General features: G+C 38.0%; 1 protein-coding gene across 8 annotated transcripts in view; it reads right to left on the bottom strand.

Moving 5' to 3' along the window:
- The window catches only part of SEMA5A (semaphorin 5A), a 330,124-nt gene that overhangs the window by 119,270 nt on the left and 194,021 nt on the right, over positions 1 to 16,833 (bottom strand). For all 8 annotated transcript variants that reach the window (XM_065628512.1, XM_065628511.1, XM_065628519.1 and 5 more), the window contains 3 exons: positions 10,400 to 10,685; positions 6,779 to 6,914; positions 3,184 to 3,388 (listed from right to left, as the gene is read on the bottom strand). In XM_065628512.1, the coding sequence (XP_065484584.1) occupies positions 3,184 to 3,388; positions 6,779 to 6,914; positions 10,400 to 10,685 (627 nt within the window). The remainder of the gene's footprint in view (positions 1 to 3,183; positions 3,389 to 6,778; positions 6,915 to 10,399; positions 10,686 to 16,833) is intronic.

Below are 16,833 nucleotides of genomic sequence, written 5' to 3'. Positions count from 1 at the left end.
AGTCTGAAATTCTCTGCCTGTTGTCTCTTGTCTTCCTACCATGCACCACTGTGAAGAGCCTGTATTTTATATATAAACATGTTTGTGGTCATTTAAAAATCTACCAAAAAAGGTAATTTTTCTGAAAAGTGAATATTAATATTTCTTGGAAAATAAAGCTTAGTATTTACACTCAGGGGAGCAGAAGGAATGTTAACAAAAAACACTGTCATTCAGTGAAATAGCAGTGGAATAGAATTGGCTCTGTCAAGAAAACTTCAAGAATAATATATTGTTACCTAGGGTTTTTTATCATATGGTTTCTCACAGACACTATGCGATTACGTAAAAGAATGTGCAGGAGTCAGTCTAAAGATCCAGCTAAGGTAGGATCCTACATCCATGAATGACCAAAATCAGAGGTATAGAGAAGAATGGAAGTGGAAGGCAAGCATACATCGTAAGGAGAATAGGAGCAATATCTTTTAAGCAGCAAGAAAGATGCATAAAAAGAACCCAGAACCTTTATTAAACACAATTTATTAATAATAGAATCATAGAACGTCCTGAGTTGGAAGGGACCCGCAAGGATCATCGAGTCCAACTCCTGTCCCTGCACAGGACAACCCCACAGGTCACACCATGTGTCTGAGGCCTTGTCCAGTCTCTTCTTGAACACTGTCAGGCTTGGGGCCGGGACACCTCCCTGGGGAGCCTGTTCCAGTGCTCCACCACCCTCTGCGGGAAGAACCTTTTCCAGGGCCACAAAGATGAGGAAGGGAGTGGAGCATCTCCCTTATGAGGAAAGGCTGAGGGAGCTGGGTCTCTTTAGCTTGGGGAAGAGGAGACTGAGGGGTGACCTCATCAATGTTTATAAATATATAAAGGGTGGGTGTCACGAGGATGGAGCCAGGCTCTTCTCGGTGACAACCAACAGTAAGACAAGGGGTAATGGGTTCAAGCTGGAACACAAGAGGTTCCACTTAAATTTGAGAAGAAACTTCTTCTCAGTGAGGGTGACGGAACACTGGAACAGGCTGCCCAGGGAGGTTGTGGAGTCTCTTTCTCTGGAGACATTCAAAACCCGCCTGGACGCCTTCCTGTGTAACCTCACGTAGGTGTTCCTGCCCTGGCAGGGGGATTGGACTGGATGATCTTTCGAGGTCCCTTCCAATCCCTAACATTCTGTGATTCTGTGATTCTGTAATGCCCAACCTAAACCTCCCCTGGCACATCTTCCTGCCATTCCCTCGGGTCCTTGGTAGGGGAGCAGGGTTTCCCGGTTTGAAGTTTCACGGAAACAGAGCATACAAAACAGGCTCCTATTTTAAAGAATCCCATGCCTCCACCCCAGATAAATCCTGTTTAATAAGGAAGCTCCCAATCAGCTGTTTCAGCATCTCCATTCCATGACAGATCTGCTCCCATGCTTTTGCTAGTGCAGAAGCGCTCTGAGCTGATGAAGTGCAACAGGTAAGAGAAGGGATTCTGAAAATTTACTAGAGTAGGATCCCCCCACCATCCAATTGGAAAAGGAAGAGTTAGACATAACTCACAGCAGGTTCAATGTGAGCATCAACTAAGAAGTGAGAAAGGACTAGTCCAAGAAAAAAACTGTCTTCAGCAGACTTTGCGAACCATGAAACAAAGTTTTAGATCCTCACTTACTGAATCAAACATAAAAGGAAACACAGTAAACTGAAAACAATCAGAATTATGACAAAACACATCATTCTCAGAGCGGCCATTATAATGTAAATATCCCACAATGCAGCGATAGTCCATTCATATAAAACCAATTCAGTACGTTTCTGTAATTCAGTTTCTCTCAGGAGACCTATTCAATACAAGCAGCATTTTGTATTGGCATGATTTCACTTAAAATGTTATGATTTACCAACCAGCAGGCTGCTTTGACAACAATTAGTCAAATCCAAGCACAGTATTAACCTACTAAAAGCTTTTATAATATTGTCTGTCTTTCAAGGAGCACAATGAGAAAGCTACGAGGATAATATGCAAAGAAATACTGTCTCACTCAAATGCACCAAATTACCATAAAATTTCTTCAGACTCAAAAGAAGCAATCTGCTCAGAAAAAGTGTGTCATACTTTCAAAGGAAAATTAAATCATATATAGAAGCACAATGCACATTTTTCCTGGGCTCTTGATAAATGATAAGCTAAAGAAGATACAATATTCATTAGTAGATCATAATTTTAAGAATTAAAAGGACTGATCCAGTTTCCACTGAATCAATGACAATTTTAAAATTCACTTCATTGATTGCAAGACCATATAAATAGGATTAGAATTGTTTTTTCCTCTTGTTGATCAACAGGTTCTTTCCCTAAATTTATTGTACTTGTTGCCTACTCATTGTGAGACAAGCTATGCATACTAACAAACCATTACTTTGATGAGCTATCCCCTACTAATGTGCATGGGACTAAGCATTTCAGAACTATCCTGTTTTATGCCATGATGCTCTAAACATGCTACTCCAATGTAGTATTTCAGTCCCAGCTGGGGATATCCTTGTTCTGCAAAAAAACAGTTCTCTGACATTCTCACTATTTTTAAGAAGCTTCAAATTTTGAACCAAGAAAGCAATACTTCCAACCAAGGCAATTTTAGGTGGAGGATTATTTTTCTTTCATTGTTAAGCTCACATACAAATGGACAAATTCTAAGGCAGGGTGTAAAACTGCATAATGAATGACTTAAAAATGAGATGAAAAGGAAAGGTAATAAAATATTTGTGAGCAGAAAAGTCAGAAACAGCAATAGCAGTAAGCAAATTTGCTATTTGTAGAGATACTTCTATCTCAGAGGATCCTAAACCATCTTATCTTGGGTGAGATTGTTCCCTGAACAATAAAAAGAACACTGAGAAAATTATAAAGTCCCATTTGTCAAATTTCATACTGTTCACTTCCCCAAGACCACGTAGGCTTCATACCTTCAAAAGAGAATAGCAAACAGATACCAAAAATGTCACTTCACAATCTAATATAAACAAAGACATTGCAAACTGCTGAAGTCATCTACTCAGAAAAGGCAGAAGGTAGAGTTAACGCTGTCAAAGAGGAAAAGCTGTTCTTCAAAGTGCACTATGCATATTTCATAACTGATTCACAGGACATCAAAAATCATAGACCTCATAAACTTTTGCAGTTACCACAGCAACGCAGAGTTCATACCTGTGGCAAGATAGATGATATGGAAAAGCATGTCCTTGCCCTGCACAACATCCACAACCACATGGGAAAACCGGCTGTTGTCTTCCATGAAGTAAGGAATTGGAATAACTGGTTGAACAACCTCATGCATTAAGAAGAATTTTTGAGCATCTTGAAGATTTCTTTCAGTCAGATTTACATACAAACCCTGGTCCATGGTGCCACACTGTAAACACAGAAAAGTAACATTACTATATGTGTCAACAATAATAACAGATTTACTCCCTGATTTACAGCACAAGGAAATAAAGAGTACAAGAGTACATCTTATAGTACATCTTGTAGAGTTACTACAAGAGTACATTTTGTAGAGTTACTACAAGAGTACATCTTGTAGTAACACTGTGGAATTCCACTTTCAGGTCTCATTTTGGTACTGACCAGACTGTCCACACAGTGACTGAGGAAGCTCCACTTTCCTGAGGCAGTACTACAGAGGGTCCCTAACCCTAAACTATACGGAAAAGCACCAGACTGACCACCACAAGTAAACTACAGTAAATATTTTGCTATATCCTATGTTTGCAGGTCAGGAAGGAGAAAAACTACCATTCAGCAAAACCACAGAATTTTCTGTCTGTTTTTCTTTATAATTTACACAGACACAATGCTAAAGATACAAAATTTTTTCAAAGGAAACCCCATGTCCTACCACAGCCAAGGGCTGACAAATCCCAGGTCACAGCACCGCACAAAGTTCTAGCAGCTCCTTCAGATCCTGTGTTTACTAGTCAAGAATGGACAGTGCGGAGCTCTAACTATAAGGTGTTATCCGTGGCAAAGACATTTTTGCTTTGGAACTGACTGTATTTTATATCTCAAAACTGTAATCTTTTCTTACAAGAAAGCATTAGCTAATTGCACACACAAATTTCAAGCACAAATAAACAAAGCAAAATAAGTGGCAGTTAATTTTAGCAACTTTGTGTTTAAGTCTTCAACTAACTGAGGACACAAAAGCGAAAGCTCCTTAGCACATGTGAATATGTAAACATCCGTATGTTTACTCACATAATTGCATCAGAGAAGTAAAGAAGTACTTCACAACATTTATCAAATCTGTCAGCGATGTGAAAGGCAGAGCTAAGTCATACTTTTTCATTCTATTCTACTGTGTCATAAATTATGCTATGAATTACAGCATGAAGAAAATAAGACAGTGTGCAAAACCCAACCAGTTATTTTTTCATTATTGCTACGTTTTCATTCTGAGATTAAATGATCATTCCAAATCCAAAAATGTTAAGAATAACTCAAATAAATAATTTCATAATGAGAGAACATATGATGAAGAAAGACGGTTAAGCAACTCGCAGGAAACAATCACTTGCTCTGTGAGCACCCTGCATGTCAGGCCAGTGAAAAAAATAAACCATGCCAAAGAAGAATTTCTCTGAATCTATTAAGCAGGAAAGATTCCAGCTGGAACACTCATAGTACGTTGAAATACATATGGTCCTCGGTCTTAGGATGGAAATTGTCCTATGTAAAGAGAAAAGCAACAATCTCTGGAGAAAAACAGTATTCCTCTAAACTGGGGCTCCAATAGTATTCTAATATGGAAAATATTTCATCAATATAATACAGTCTTGGAAATACAGTGTCTAATGTAACTACCACTACATAGCAGTAGTCTTCCTTCAAGTCACATAGTTCTTTCTGTTATTGTGAGTAGGTGAATATTCTGAGGATAAATCTACTTCTGAGACTACGAGAACAGAACATCTGATATTTTATCGCAAGCACTCTACAAAAGAAAAGTCCTTATTTCTGGGAAGGAAACCAGTGACTCAGCCAATGAATATATCCCATCTGTGTGCAGTGTGTACTCTAAAGTATCATCAAGCCACAAAAACTGAGTTACTACACCTAGCTCTAAGAATTAGACTAGCTTCTGGTACACAATGGTGTTGCAGTTACAGAGCCAGATGTCTAAAAAAAAATTTCAAAATAACAGAAGTTTGACATCACTGATGATTCCTAGAGATGAGTTAATGTCAATTTGCTTCAATACTATGTTGTAAAAGGCCACGTTACAGCTTTCAATACCAGTGCTGGTCTGCAAAGCTGTTGCTCAATGAGATGTGATACAACTGTCGCCACTGTTCTAGTAAATTTTATGAAGTACCAACCATATTAAAATCAGCCAGACCACCCAAGCAAGAAATTTATTCAATACCTCAGTCTTGACTGGGATTTAGAGATGAGCACCAACAGCACAATAGAGACTTAAAATGTTTTACAGTAGAGACTTAAACTCAGGCTGTCATCTTCGTTTATATGTACCATCCTGTATGGCGTGCTCTCACAGTAATTATCAACACATTTATACATTTGTAGGGAGAGGTTAATAACTTTTATTGGACTTGCTCACCCAGCTAGAAAACAGATTATTACATACAAGCCTTTCTTCAGGCTTTCTCCTTCTAAAATTTAGCCTCACTTAGACCCTCTTACTTGTATTTTGACAATACAAATATTTCTACAATATGTAAAAAGTTATATTGAATTATAGCCCACTTCTGCAATACAGCATACTTAGATGGTGTCTTGTCACTTGGGGCTAATGCCAAATATACTATTTAGGAAAGGTAACATGGCTCTGGCCTGTAATTCAGGGCAAATTCAATGCCTCATTTTCCTTTGTATAAATCAGGAAGTAATTAAAACTATCTACACTCTCCAATGAGTGATTCTGATTCACGCTTGTGAAGATCTCATGATCCTTACAAGAAGACAGGGAAGGCTGCTATAGGAGCAGCATTGAACTAATGAAATTGCATTGAGATTAAGAGAGGGTAAAAGGTGGATAAAGGTGAATACACTTAAGTATCTTGGTGAAGAGCTATTGTTAATCACTAAATTAACGCAGTTTTCCATTCTATTTCTCTTGCTAGAATCACATTCACTAAAATTGTCCTTGTAGGAGTGGTCACTATGCAGAAGAAAACAATGCATATGTGCTTATCTGAAATATCCTTTTCTTTTTGTAGAAAGTTACATTGAGTGACCCACCTTGGACTAACTAGTTTCATGCTGTCAGCCAAATGCAGATTATTACACTCTCTAAGACTGACAAGTTCAAATGAGGGGCACATCATGAATTCTCTTAAGCAGACTCTTCAGGGAGTGTGGGCCACCTTGCACAGGAAAATATGGAAAATCCTGACCACTCCTCCTCTACCCCCCTCCTTACTTTATTTTTTTCTGTCAAACAGTGCTCCTTTTTCTGATTCTAATATCCTTGACAGATAACTATGGTGTTTTTTTGACAGAAGATTGAAGTTGAGCCTTTGTTCTCCTGCCCTTCAAAGAACATATGCTTTTCAACCCAACTTATTTTGTGGAAGAATAAAAGTAAATATGTTGAAATAAGGGGACCTCTTGAGCCTTTTAGTTTGGTTGGTTGGTTGGTTGGTTTGGCGGTTTTTGTTATTTTTTTGAGGTCTTAGGCTATAACATACTGAAAAACTGGGCATATTAACTATAATATGAACCATACAGCACTTTGAAAATACTTAATGTAAACTGTTGTTCTTCTCCCACATATCTGTACCTGAAAATTAGGGTTAGGATTGGGATATGGAAGCCAAGCAGAGCGAGAGTTTTCCTGGTATTTGAAGGGTCCATTAAAGGTCTGAGTTATGGCACTCAGATTGAAAACACAAACTGCTGAGGCTGCTATGCTGTTCCTGCAAAAGAAATATAAACATTAACTTCGGTAAAAACATTAAGAAGTCCATTTTCTGAAAAAAAATAAATCAAAAAGCCAATCAGTCTTCAATCCTTCAAGTAATTAACAAAGCAGATATGATCAGCCACGAGATGATATCTCAAGATGTGCTGATTTAGGCATGGACATAGAACTTAAAATGCTTGTCAGCCTTGCCGAGTAGCTGGTGTGGGAGAGACTCAGAACTTCCTACCTTCTGCTGCTGCTCTAATATCACTAGACCATACTTCCACAAATAACCACATGCATCAGGGACAGCTTTCTTCTAGTTACAAAGTTCAGGATGAGATTATTCTCAGGATTCATTTATGTTTCTTCTACGCAACCAATGGCAGTGCAATGGAGGTAAGGATTTTCAATGTATGGTATATCTCTGCACCCTAAGGAATGTCTGGGTAAGATACCTCCACAAAAATCTCATCTTCCAAGAGATGTCGTACAGCAGTAAGTATGCAAGTTCCAGAAACCCATCAAGAGAAAACAACTTGGACTGCACACTTTACAGGATACCCCATTAGAAGAATCAACAGGAATAAACAGCAGCCAAGCAAAACATAAAATTTCCTGTTCTTGTCTTGAAAATGTGATATACCTGACAATAAAGTAATTCTGTACAGTGTAGACAACACAATCCGGTGACTATGAGAGCTTGTAATATGGAAAACTGCATTGTTCTCCTTGACAACTAGAGACAAAGGGATAGATAATGAAGATGGCAGTTGCACAAATTTCCATTGCAGGTAAAACCACTGATAATTGATCCACACAGTATTTTTTTCTTTTTTTTTTTTTTTTCCTTCCCCTTTTATCAAACTTAGCCTGTAATTTACACAAGGCTTAAGGAAGCCTACTATAGAGACTCCAAAATTATGGAAAGAAAAAATAACCTCAGGGGATAAAATCTGACAACAACTGTAAAAAGTTAGGATATATGGATTTAATAGCAGGACAAAAGAACATTTTTTATTGTATACTTGTCACTCTTATTTCAAAGAAACCCCACATCTTGAAGTTCCATGCTAACAATTTCTGCAGAATCAACTATCATTTGATTTGATAATTCCTTGCCTATATAAACTATCACTAAAGGTAGCTCACTAATACAATTAGCCATACCAATGTGTTCTTGAATTTCTTGAAGTCCTTAAAGGACATTGGATTCATGTTTATAGATTTTCAGATGGTCTGAAAGAAACTAAATCAGCTTCATTATGAAGCAGTGGCCATAGTAGGTTTAACAGTCAACCACGCTTAAAGCGTGAAGGCTTTGCTATTATTCAATCTTTTTTGACAGAAATGCTTCATATTTTCCTCACAGAATGATTCACAGTATATTTAAAAAAGCATTAGGGTACAATAAAACCACTGCAATTCTGAAGATATTGAGATTGACAAATGCTGAATGTGGTTCAGTAATATCTGATGTTGTTATAAGAACAGAAAGGAATATCTTGTTCTGTCTCATGGGAAACCTTGACACTTTTCCACCATCAGGCTGGAGGGCTGAAAGGTGGATCATACGGGTTGTGCAGATATCTCTGAATGGGTATTCAACATGGGGAAGTAATCCTCACTTTATAATGCTTAAACAATGTCCAAATATTTACTTACAATATTTGGTGGCAGGAACAAATATAATTTAAATGGAGCTATCAAAAACCATACCCCCAAACAGTTGTAATTAATTCCTCTTTGAATTGTCCATCTCTGTTGGACAAGGCAGAATGCTGAGCTACTGGGGAAGAGGCAAGTAGCAGCAAGGTTTCAAATACTGCCTACTTTCATGTGGCAAAGGTAGTCTTACATTAGTGAGTCCTTTCTGAAAAGAGCAAGGGTGTGCTGATGGCAGCCCTGAGATCCCAGAAACTGTGGAATTTGTAGCATAGGAAAATCCACCATTCCCCAAATTGCTAGGACAGCCCTTCTAAAGAGAAGAGCGTTGCTCCCTTTCCATGGCCAAAGCCCTGCGGATGTTCTGGAGCAGAATTCTCCAATCAGGCTTCCAACGGCAGGAGAGTATCAAGGCTACTTCGACATCTCATGAAAGATCATGTTGAACAGTGAATGTGCATGCCACCTGAGAATACCTGTCTTCTAAGACTGGAACCAGTCAGTAAAACAGACCAATGAAATTAAAACTACTGTTGAGAATAGCATCAAATTTTCTTATCTCCAGTAGTCCCAACATCTTTACTATTCTCTTTTAAAAAGCACCATTTAGCTTCAGTGCATGGCTCCAGCGCAGGAACAGAGTTAAGCTCATCATCTGATGTCAGGAATTATCACAGCCTGGTGCAAGCAGCCTCTCACTAGTCAGGCTCATGGCCTGAGTTGCTGGTGCAGGGGCCAGCCTCAGTCTGGAAGGTGCGTTGATGTGCTAATAAAAGACTGTACTAAAAGCAGGAGAAATTAGCTCAAGCCCAAATTTATGTTCATAGACTAAAAAACTTAGGGATCATAATTTGCTGGCATTAATTTGTGACTGTTTCTACCTGGTTAATGAATATTTATAGAAGGTAAGTGTCCAGGTGTTTACAGCAGTAGAAAGGTGTCCTGATCTATATTTTAGGTCTCCAACTACCTTTTAAAATTCTAGGCAAAACAGACTTACAGAGCAAGACACTACAAGCAGGCAAGAGAACAGACAGCAAAATCTGAAACTGTGTTCCAGTGGTCCAAACACTGGGCTGCACAGCCACAAAACATGGGCTGCTCTTACCAAGCAACCTATGAATTCTAGTTATCCTGTTTAAAGTAACAAAGGACATTTCTGAGATGAATGTCTCTTTTTCCTAAGAGTTAAGCAACTCTTGATATCAAGCTCAGAGTCTAGGGAGATGTTACGTCCATCCAATGTTTTAATATTTAACAAATTTTGATTTTTAGACCAAACTGTACATTTTTTTAATTTTATGTTGCTGATATAACGAGATCAGTTAAAATGAGATTGAATTTTTGGTTTGACCCTCAAACTCACATGAGTATATGTTCGGACTAATTTAGAATATGTAACAGTACCTCTTGTGCTCTTTTGGGTAAGGTGAGCTCTTCCTGACATGGTCAAATCACATCAGGTCAAATTCATGATCACGTCACATTACAATTATAAAATATTTATTTCATAAATTATGGATGCATGTATTATAATAGTGTAGAAAATAAAAAATAATGTCTTTACAAGAATGTATGAAAAAGATGACTCAATAGTCTCAAACACGACTGGCTCTCTGCTGTAAGGAAATACTAAGAATTTTTCCTTCTTTCATACGCCTTCAACAATTCACGTAGGAAGCATTTGGAACTGACACTTGTTCAAAAGAGGACAGTGGATTGGGCAAAACAGTCATTTGAATTTACAATGTTTACTTGGCATGCACAGAAGAAAGCAGCTCAGAAGCTTTAGCTTTTACTGTCAAAAATAGCAAGAAAATAAAATTTACTTACACATTAGTGGTAAAAATCCCATAGATCAAGTCCAGTTCGGGCAGGAAGAAAGTGCTCTGCAGTTCATTATAGTAAAATGGAATTTCTCCAGGGCGAGAGCAGTTGAGCCGAGCTTTCATGAACGTAGTCCAGGTATCCTCCAGCACGAACTTGCCACCAATATCATTTTTGCACACCCGGGCAGCACGAGAGAAGACTGTTTTGCCACAATCATGTTCCACTGCATTCTCCCGGAAGAAGAAATAGGTAAAGTTCCCAATGTCATAAGATGATACAAAATTTGGCTCTGAAAACAACAGAAGAAAATACTGTTTATCACTTTTCTGTGATATATGCACTCGTGTTAACCTGGAAGTTGGATTTATCTTCAGGTATTAGATTTAGAAAAACACATCTCTTACCGTCTTTGCAAGGAAGTGGCCCCATGATATGTGAGCAGGCCAGCTCACGTCCAGCCAGGATGATGAGCTACATGAACATGGCTGGACAGACCATCTGCTCCGGGTATCTGTCGCACACAACTGTGCTGGGCAGCTCTGGCCCAGCTCTCTGTGCTCTAATGCCAAAAGCATCCCGGAGTTTTTCTTCTCCACATACAGGCATAATGTACTCTTAAAACGTAATTGCTTCATCAGTTGTGTTAACTCTGCTTCTGCTTTACCATCATGCCATTACTTCAGATTAGCAGAATAATGGATGGTAACCAAGTGTGACTAAGAATGTGCTCAGAAGCTGTAATGAAAAGAGAACTCTACGCAAGAGTATTTGATGGTAAGATAACCTAATTTCAGCTCTCACTTAAATATTTTAATAGTATTACAGGATTTTTTTCTTTTTTTTTTTAATTGATTAAAAACTGATCAAATAAACTGATGGTGATGCAGGAGATATTAGAGAATATATATATATATATAAAAGTACCTAGGAAACAACAGATGGCCATATTTCCAAAAAGGAAAAAAAAAAAGAAGGAAACAGTATATACCAAAGACAATAAACATGTGGTCCATTACCCATAAGGACTACTAAAAGTGAGGAAAGTCCATGACCTTAAGAGAGACTGATAACTTGATGAGTTACTAAAGGAAAGATAAATTTGATACATAGATTTGTGGAGAAGAGCCCCTCTTGTGTAAGTAACACTGGTACCTCTGAGAAACAAACAAAATTTTGTTTTCGCTCCCAAATGTTATTCTGAAGTGAGAAAACAAAGAAACAAACAAAACTATTTTTAAAACATCTATTGTGAGAAAACACTCCAAAGAAATTCTATAGGTGAACATTTCTTGACAGCACTATTGTATTGAAAGAAGCTACTGTAATTGAATTGAAGCATTTTGCAGGAACATCTCCAACCTGCCAAAACTTTTGAGGGGAACTAGAAAGGCAAACAAGCTGACATTTCCACGCAGTAGCCCAAACCCTGTCAGACAGCTCTTTGCCAAAGATGACCCAGTTCCCAGCTTATGTGGTCTCTGCTGTCACTTCCCTCTCTATCTGTTGTGCTGAGAGTATCCAGGGCAGGTTTTTTGGCAGCAATGGTCATCACCTGCCCAGGATATTTGAAGCTGAGCAGATACGATAGCATTCTCACTCCTCCCCGTAACTTTCATTCATTATCACACTTAGCACTTCCTTGAGATTAGTCTGTAACATCTCCCAATTCCCTCACACTCAGATCTGCACAGATGTTTTGCTGGAACATAGGGACCAAATACTTTTGAGGAGAACCTGTTGGTATTGTGAGCTCTCATAAGTTGCATAGTACCACTGCATTTGTGTCTTTAAAACAAACAAACAAACAAAACCAAAACAAACAAAAAAAAGGCAAAATAGATTGACAGGACTTGTGATAACAATAAAGGTAAAATTGGGTTGACAATATACAAAGAGCTAAACTATTAGTAATGTTTTCCCTATTAGAACCTCATATCTTCTTTCCATATGTGTGTAAAACTTCCATTACAATAGGAATCTTGCCTCAAAGACTTCAAAAACCTTCCAACTTCATTATTAGAGTTTACAGATTTGTAAATTATCATAGTTGCTCATGAGCTCTTGTTCTTTAAATATAACATCTAATGCTGTTACACATTTGCACACTAAACACTGAAATGAGAGAAAGCCAGAAAAAAAAGACCTCACTTTTTAACTTTGTTAATCTTTTTTTGTCCTCTAAAAATGTGCATGTTTGCTGAATAGGTAACAGGGTAGCACAATATAGAAGATTTAATTACAAGTGTTAAGGCTAAGATATCAAAAATATGTTGCTAAAAATCAGAAATCTAGCTGCAGAGCCAAAACACAACTGGAAGTGTGGAGAAAAATTAATTACAAATAAAATCTTCAAGAACTGCAGGAATAAAAACATATGAAATGCATTCAGAATGTTTTAGGGTTCTTGAAAAATCCATGTCTCTCTTTCAAGAGGCAATATTTTAAAGTCGTGCTAATAATCATAACACATGTATAAATAAAAACTAGTACTCCTATTTCACGCATTCAAAACTGAGAAACAATACATACATCTTCAAACACCTATGCATATACTCTACTGATTATGAACTTATGAAAATGTGGCCTGCTGTTGAAACTTGTGAAAATTGTTTTCATTTGCATGAAGTGTAATAACCTCAGAGCTACTTCAGGGAATTCTGTGGATATGGAGGGATTACCATGTCAGACTTTATTTCATTTTCTCTTTGGGAAAAGTGAACTGAATCACTTCAAAGCTTCAAGGGAAAAAGGAGATTCCTGTCTAGGAAAAATTAGTTCATATGTTTCCAAATATTGTGCTGTGAACTTCTGTTTGTTGACATGGAGGAATTCCCATAAAAGTTTTTAATGCAGAAAGTGAAGTGACTCTCTTGTCTCTTGCTGAATTTGCAAATAGTTCTGGAAGGGTAAACACATATCATTTGTGAATTATCAGATCACCAGAACAAGTGCAAGGATTCTGGTATGTGGCAGGATACACCTAGTATGGATCGGCATGAGAATGTCAACCTGTAATAATGTCACGAGTATTGTATATGACCTTCATGGATTTTTACATATTCAATTTATGGATGCATGAGGCTGCCTAGACTCTCCCAAATTAAATGGAAGCAATAGAATTAGGAAAGCAAGAAAATGAATTTGTCAGCACAACACAATATAGATCTTCAGCTTACAACAGGGAACAGTGCTACACGCATAAACAAGCCCATGCACTAAAAGCACAAGGTGGCTACTTATTGCTGCCTCTGGGCAAACACACTGTAGTGTGCTATTTCTGATGTCTGCTTGCTCAGCACAAAGTCTGGGAATCTCTACAGCTTCTTTAATAAACCAGCGTGACTGTCCTGCAAAGATGTTTTCCCACAGACTCCTCCAAGTTAATACAAAAAAGATAACTGAACCATATGAAGTCAAGATAGTGCTTCAATCTGAAATACTCCAGTTGTTTTTCTAAAGGTTGGAGACAAACCTACGCTTTCCAGGGAGGATGGTGGCGGTTCTTAACACGCACTTACTAGGAAGAGACAATGGTTCCCTTTAGATTATCTTCCCTTTCCACCACCCCAGGGGACTCGGAGAACAAAGAGACCAAGACAATGCTCACTGCCAGAGCAGACACATGGTGATGCCATCTGACAGCGCCAAATGCTTCCCTAGGGACTGGCGGCAGCTCTGCCAGGTAGCACATGCTGGTGCTGCACTCCAGAGAATGGCATTCTTGTAGCATGAAAGCAAGGGTGTGCTGCCTGCCCTGGAAGGTGGTGTAAGGACAGATGGGGGATTTGGGAGTGCAAAGCTGATTAGGAATGGGATGGGGCACTCTGGAGGGCAGAAGGAGCCAAAATGGTGCAGCCTCACCTGTACTGTCTCATGCTACCTGTGTATAAAGCAAACTTCTCCCTCAGTCACACTAGGTTTTCACTGGGAAAGCAGTAGCTGGAGTGGTCCAAAACAAGGCTGGGAACTGAACCAACAATTACGGATGACCAAAGGTGTTGTGCGTAAGCTTATTTCCTGGACCTTTTTTATTAAGTGGTGTAGGTGTAGTCTGAGTGATTAAAAGGGTGAGAGGAACTGTATAGAAACTTCCTCTGGGAAGAGCATAGGGAAACAGGAGCCTGAGAGAGTTTCGTGAGAGCATCTGAGGGAGTTCTGGCCTCTTCTCACTTCCTGAGTTTTGGAGCAAAAAAGTTTGCTTCTGCTTTTTATAAAACTCCACATCTCCTGAAGTAGACTAATATGACTTAATTTACCTAGTTAGTGGATGCTACTGTTTACAGAGTAAACCAAGTAACAGGGAATGATCTGTTTGTCTTTCTGGAGGTAACAGGAATTAATCTTAAGAATTATAACATCCAAAGCCTACGCAGAGCAGGAAAGAGCTGTGATTTCCACTGACTGTCCTTATGAGAAGTGACCACTCACATTTCAAGTGCAATGCATTCAGAGACCCAGTTAGAAGTGAAATTAACCTCATAAATGTGAAAAGAAAACTGAAGTTTGACAGATCTAGACACAGATGAGATTATATATATACACAAAATAAGAAACACACATAGATTTACGTGTGTATAATAGATTCAAAATCTTAGAAGTCTAGATGCTGGTCTAATGCTGAATGAGATCTGTCTGAAGCTTGTTCATTCACCTCACCATGTCAATGAATCACACCCTCATACTGTTGGCCTCTGGAGACCCATTTGTTCCAAATATTTGTATTCAGCAAAATATTTAATGACATTAAATTCCTGGAGGATGCCTTTGATTTTTTTTTTTTTTTTAGTAAGGTTCAACCTCCATCTAGAAATGCATTCCAAAAGGGAAGTTTAAAATAATGGAAAAAATATAAGTTCCAAATGTGCCAATCTATTTTATTTTCTTTCACCTTACTGAAGCAATTAACAAAGTCCATTTCTTATTTACATTTTGCCATCCCCATATATTCATTACTTATATTCATTTAGTCTAGCCCTCTGCAGCTGTTGGAAAACAGTATAGATCTTGCATAAAGCTGACCAAGGTATCACTGCCCATGAATATTTAAAGACAAATCTTGATCATAGATTAAAATTTTTCTACAGCCTTAAACATCTTAAAAGTAATATACAACTTGTAGTCATCATAGCTATATCCATCCTCGGGAGCTGAACTGTGAAATGTTAAGTCCTGGTATAAAACTGGCATAAATCATTCTTTATTAATAGGTATTTTTCCTCTGTGTTTCGTTATTATCTAGGACACATACTTAAAATGCTAGCCTGTCATAGCATAGCTGGCTACCGGTCTATTTTGACTACTATTTCTTATGCAATGCCTCAGCTCTCCATCATTTATTTTACTTTTTATTTTGCTAAATTGAAGATTTTATGGATAAGGAAGAGCAAGGACTTCAAAATACACTAAAACTTTGTATGCCAGACATTTTTTCAAGCTTCTCTTATATTGCTGATAGATTTTATAATACAATTCAACATAATCATAAAAGTGAATGCACTCATTAGACATTGCATTTTATTGATGTTCTCTAATAAATTCTGAAATGCAATTATTTCATTTCTGAAAAACCATTTTCAAGTATGGTATTATAGAATTCCTTGGTTTATTGCCTGCTGTTTACTTCAAACAAATTTCCTTCATTTTCAAGGTAAAGCATTCTTACCTCGCACAAGATTTTGCAAGTTATTATATAATTTTACTGATGCAAATTTGCCAGTGACGAACTTAGTGACAGAAACCGTTCTCTAGTAGGTAATACCTACTCAAGTCCTTGAGAGTCTCATCTGGAGTACAGTAGATTTTGCATCACATATATTCATTGGATAGAGACCTTGAATAGCATTACATTGGGAGAGAGGTGAGGATCAAAAATATAGAAGACTACCTTAATTCACTCAAAACCTCTAGAGGTTTGGGCTATAGGGATCTAGCGAAAGACCCAGACGTTAGCATAATTACTTCAAACTCTGAATCCAGAATTCTCCATACAGGAGAAAACAACAAACAAACAAAAAAAACCCCACCCAAAATATAAAACAAACCAAACAAACAAAAAACCCAGACAAACAAACAAACAAACCAACCCAAACCCAACCCCAAACCCAACCAAACCAAACCAACAAAACAGATGCTTTCAGCAGATTTTGCCAAATAGCAGGTATGGTATGGAAAGAAAAAGCAACTATGATGGCTTACCCATTTCTCTCCAAATATTTGGGCTGCCATTTATTTATTTTTCTCTGATCGAGTTTTGCAGGGAGGGAGATGATCAAAGGGCACTCCCTGCAGACCTGGTCCTCTTTTCTTTTCTCCTTTCCTTTCCTTTCCTTTCCTTTCCTTTCCTTTCTCTACTTGTTGTATTTTTATAACAGAAAAGAAAACAGAGTTCAACCCTTTTCCCTTTCACCTTAAGGCTCGGTATACCTGCTACTGAAACT

Source organism: Caloenas nicobarica, chromosome 2 (genome assembly GCF_036013445.1).
Source record: "Caloenas nicobarica isolate bCalNic1 chromosome 2, bCalNic1.hap1, whole genome shotgun sequence".
NCBI classification, from domain to species: Eukaryota; Metazoa; Chordata; class Aves; order Columbiformes; family Columbidae; genus Caloenas; species Caloenas nicobarica.
The sequence above is the reverse complement of the archived record's forward strand: the minus strand, read 5'-3'. Positions and strand labels throughout refer to the sequence as shown.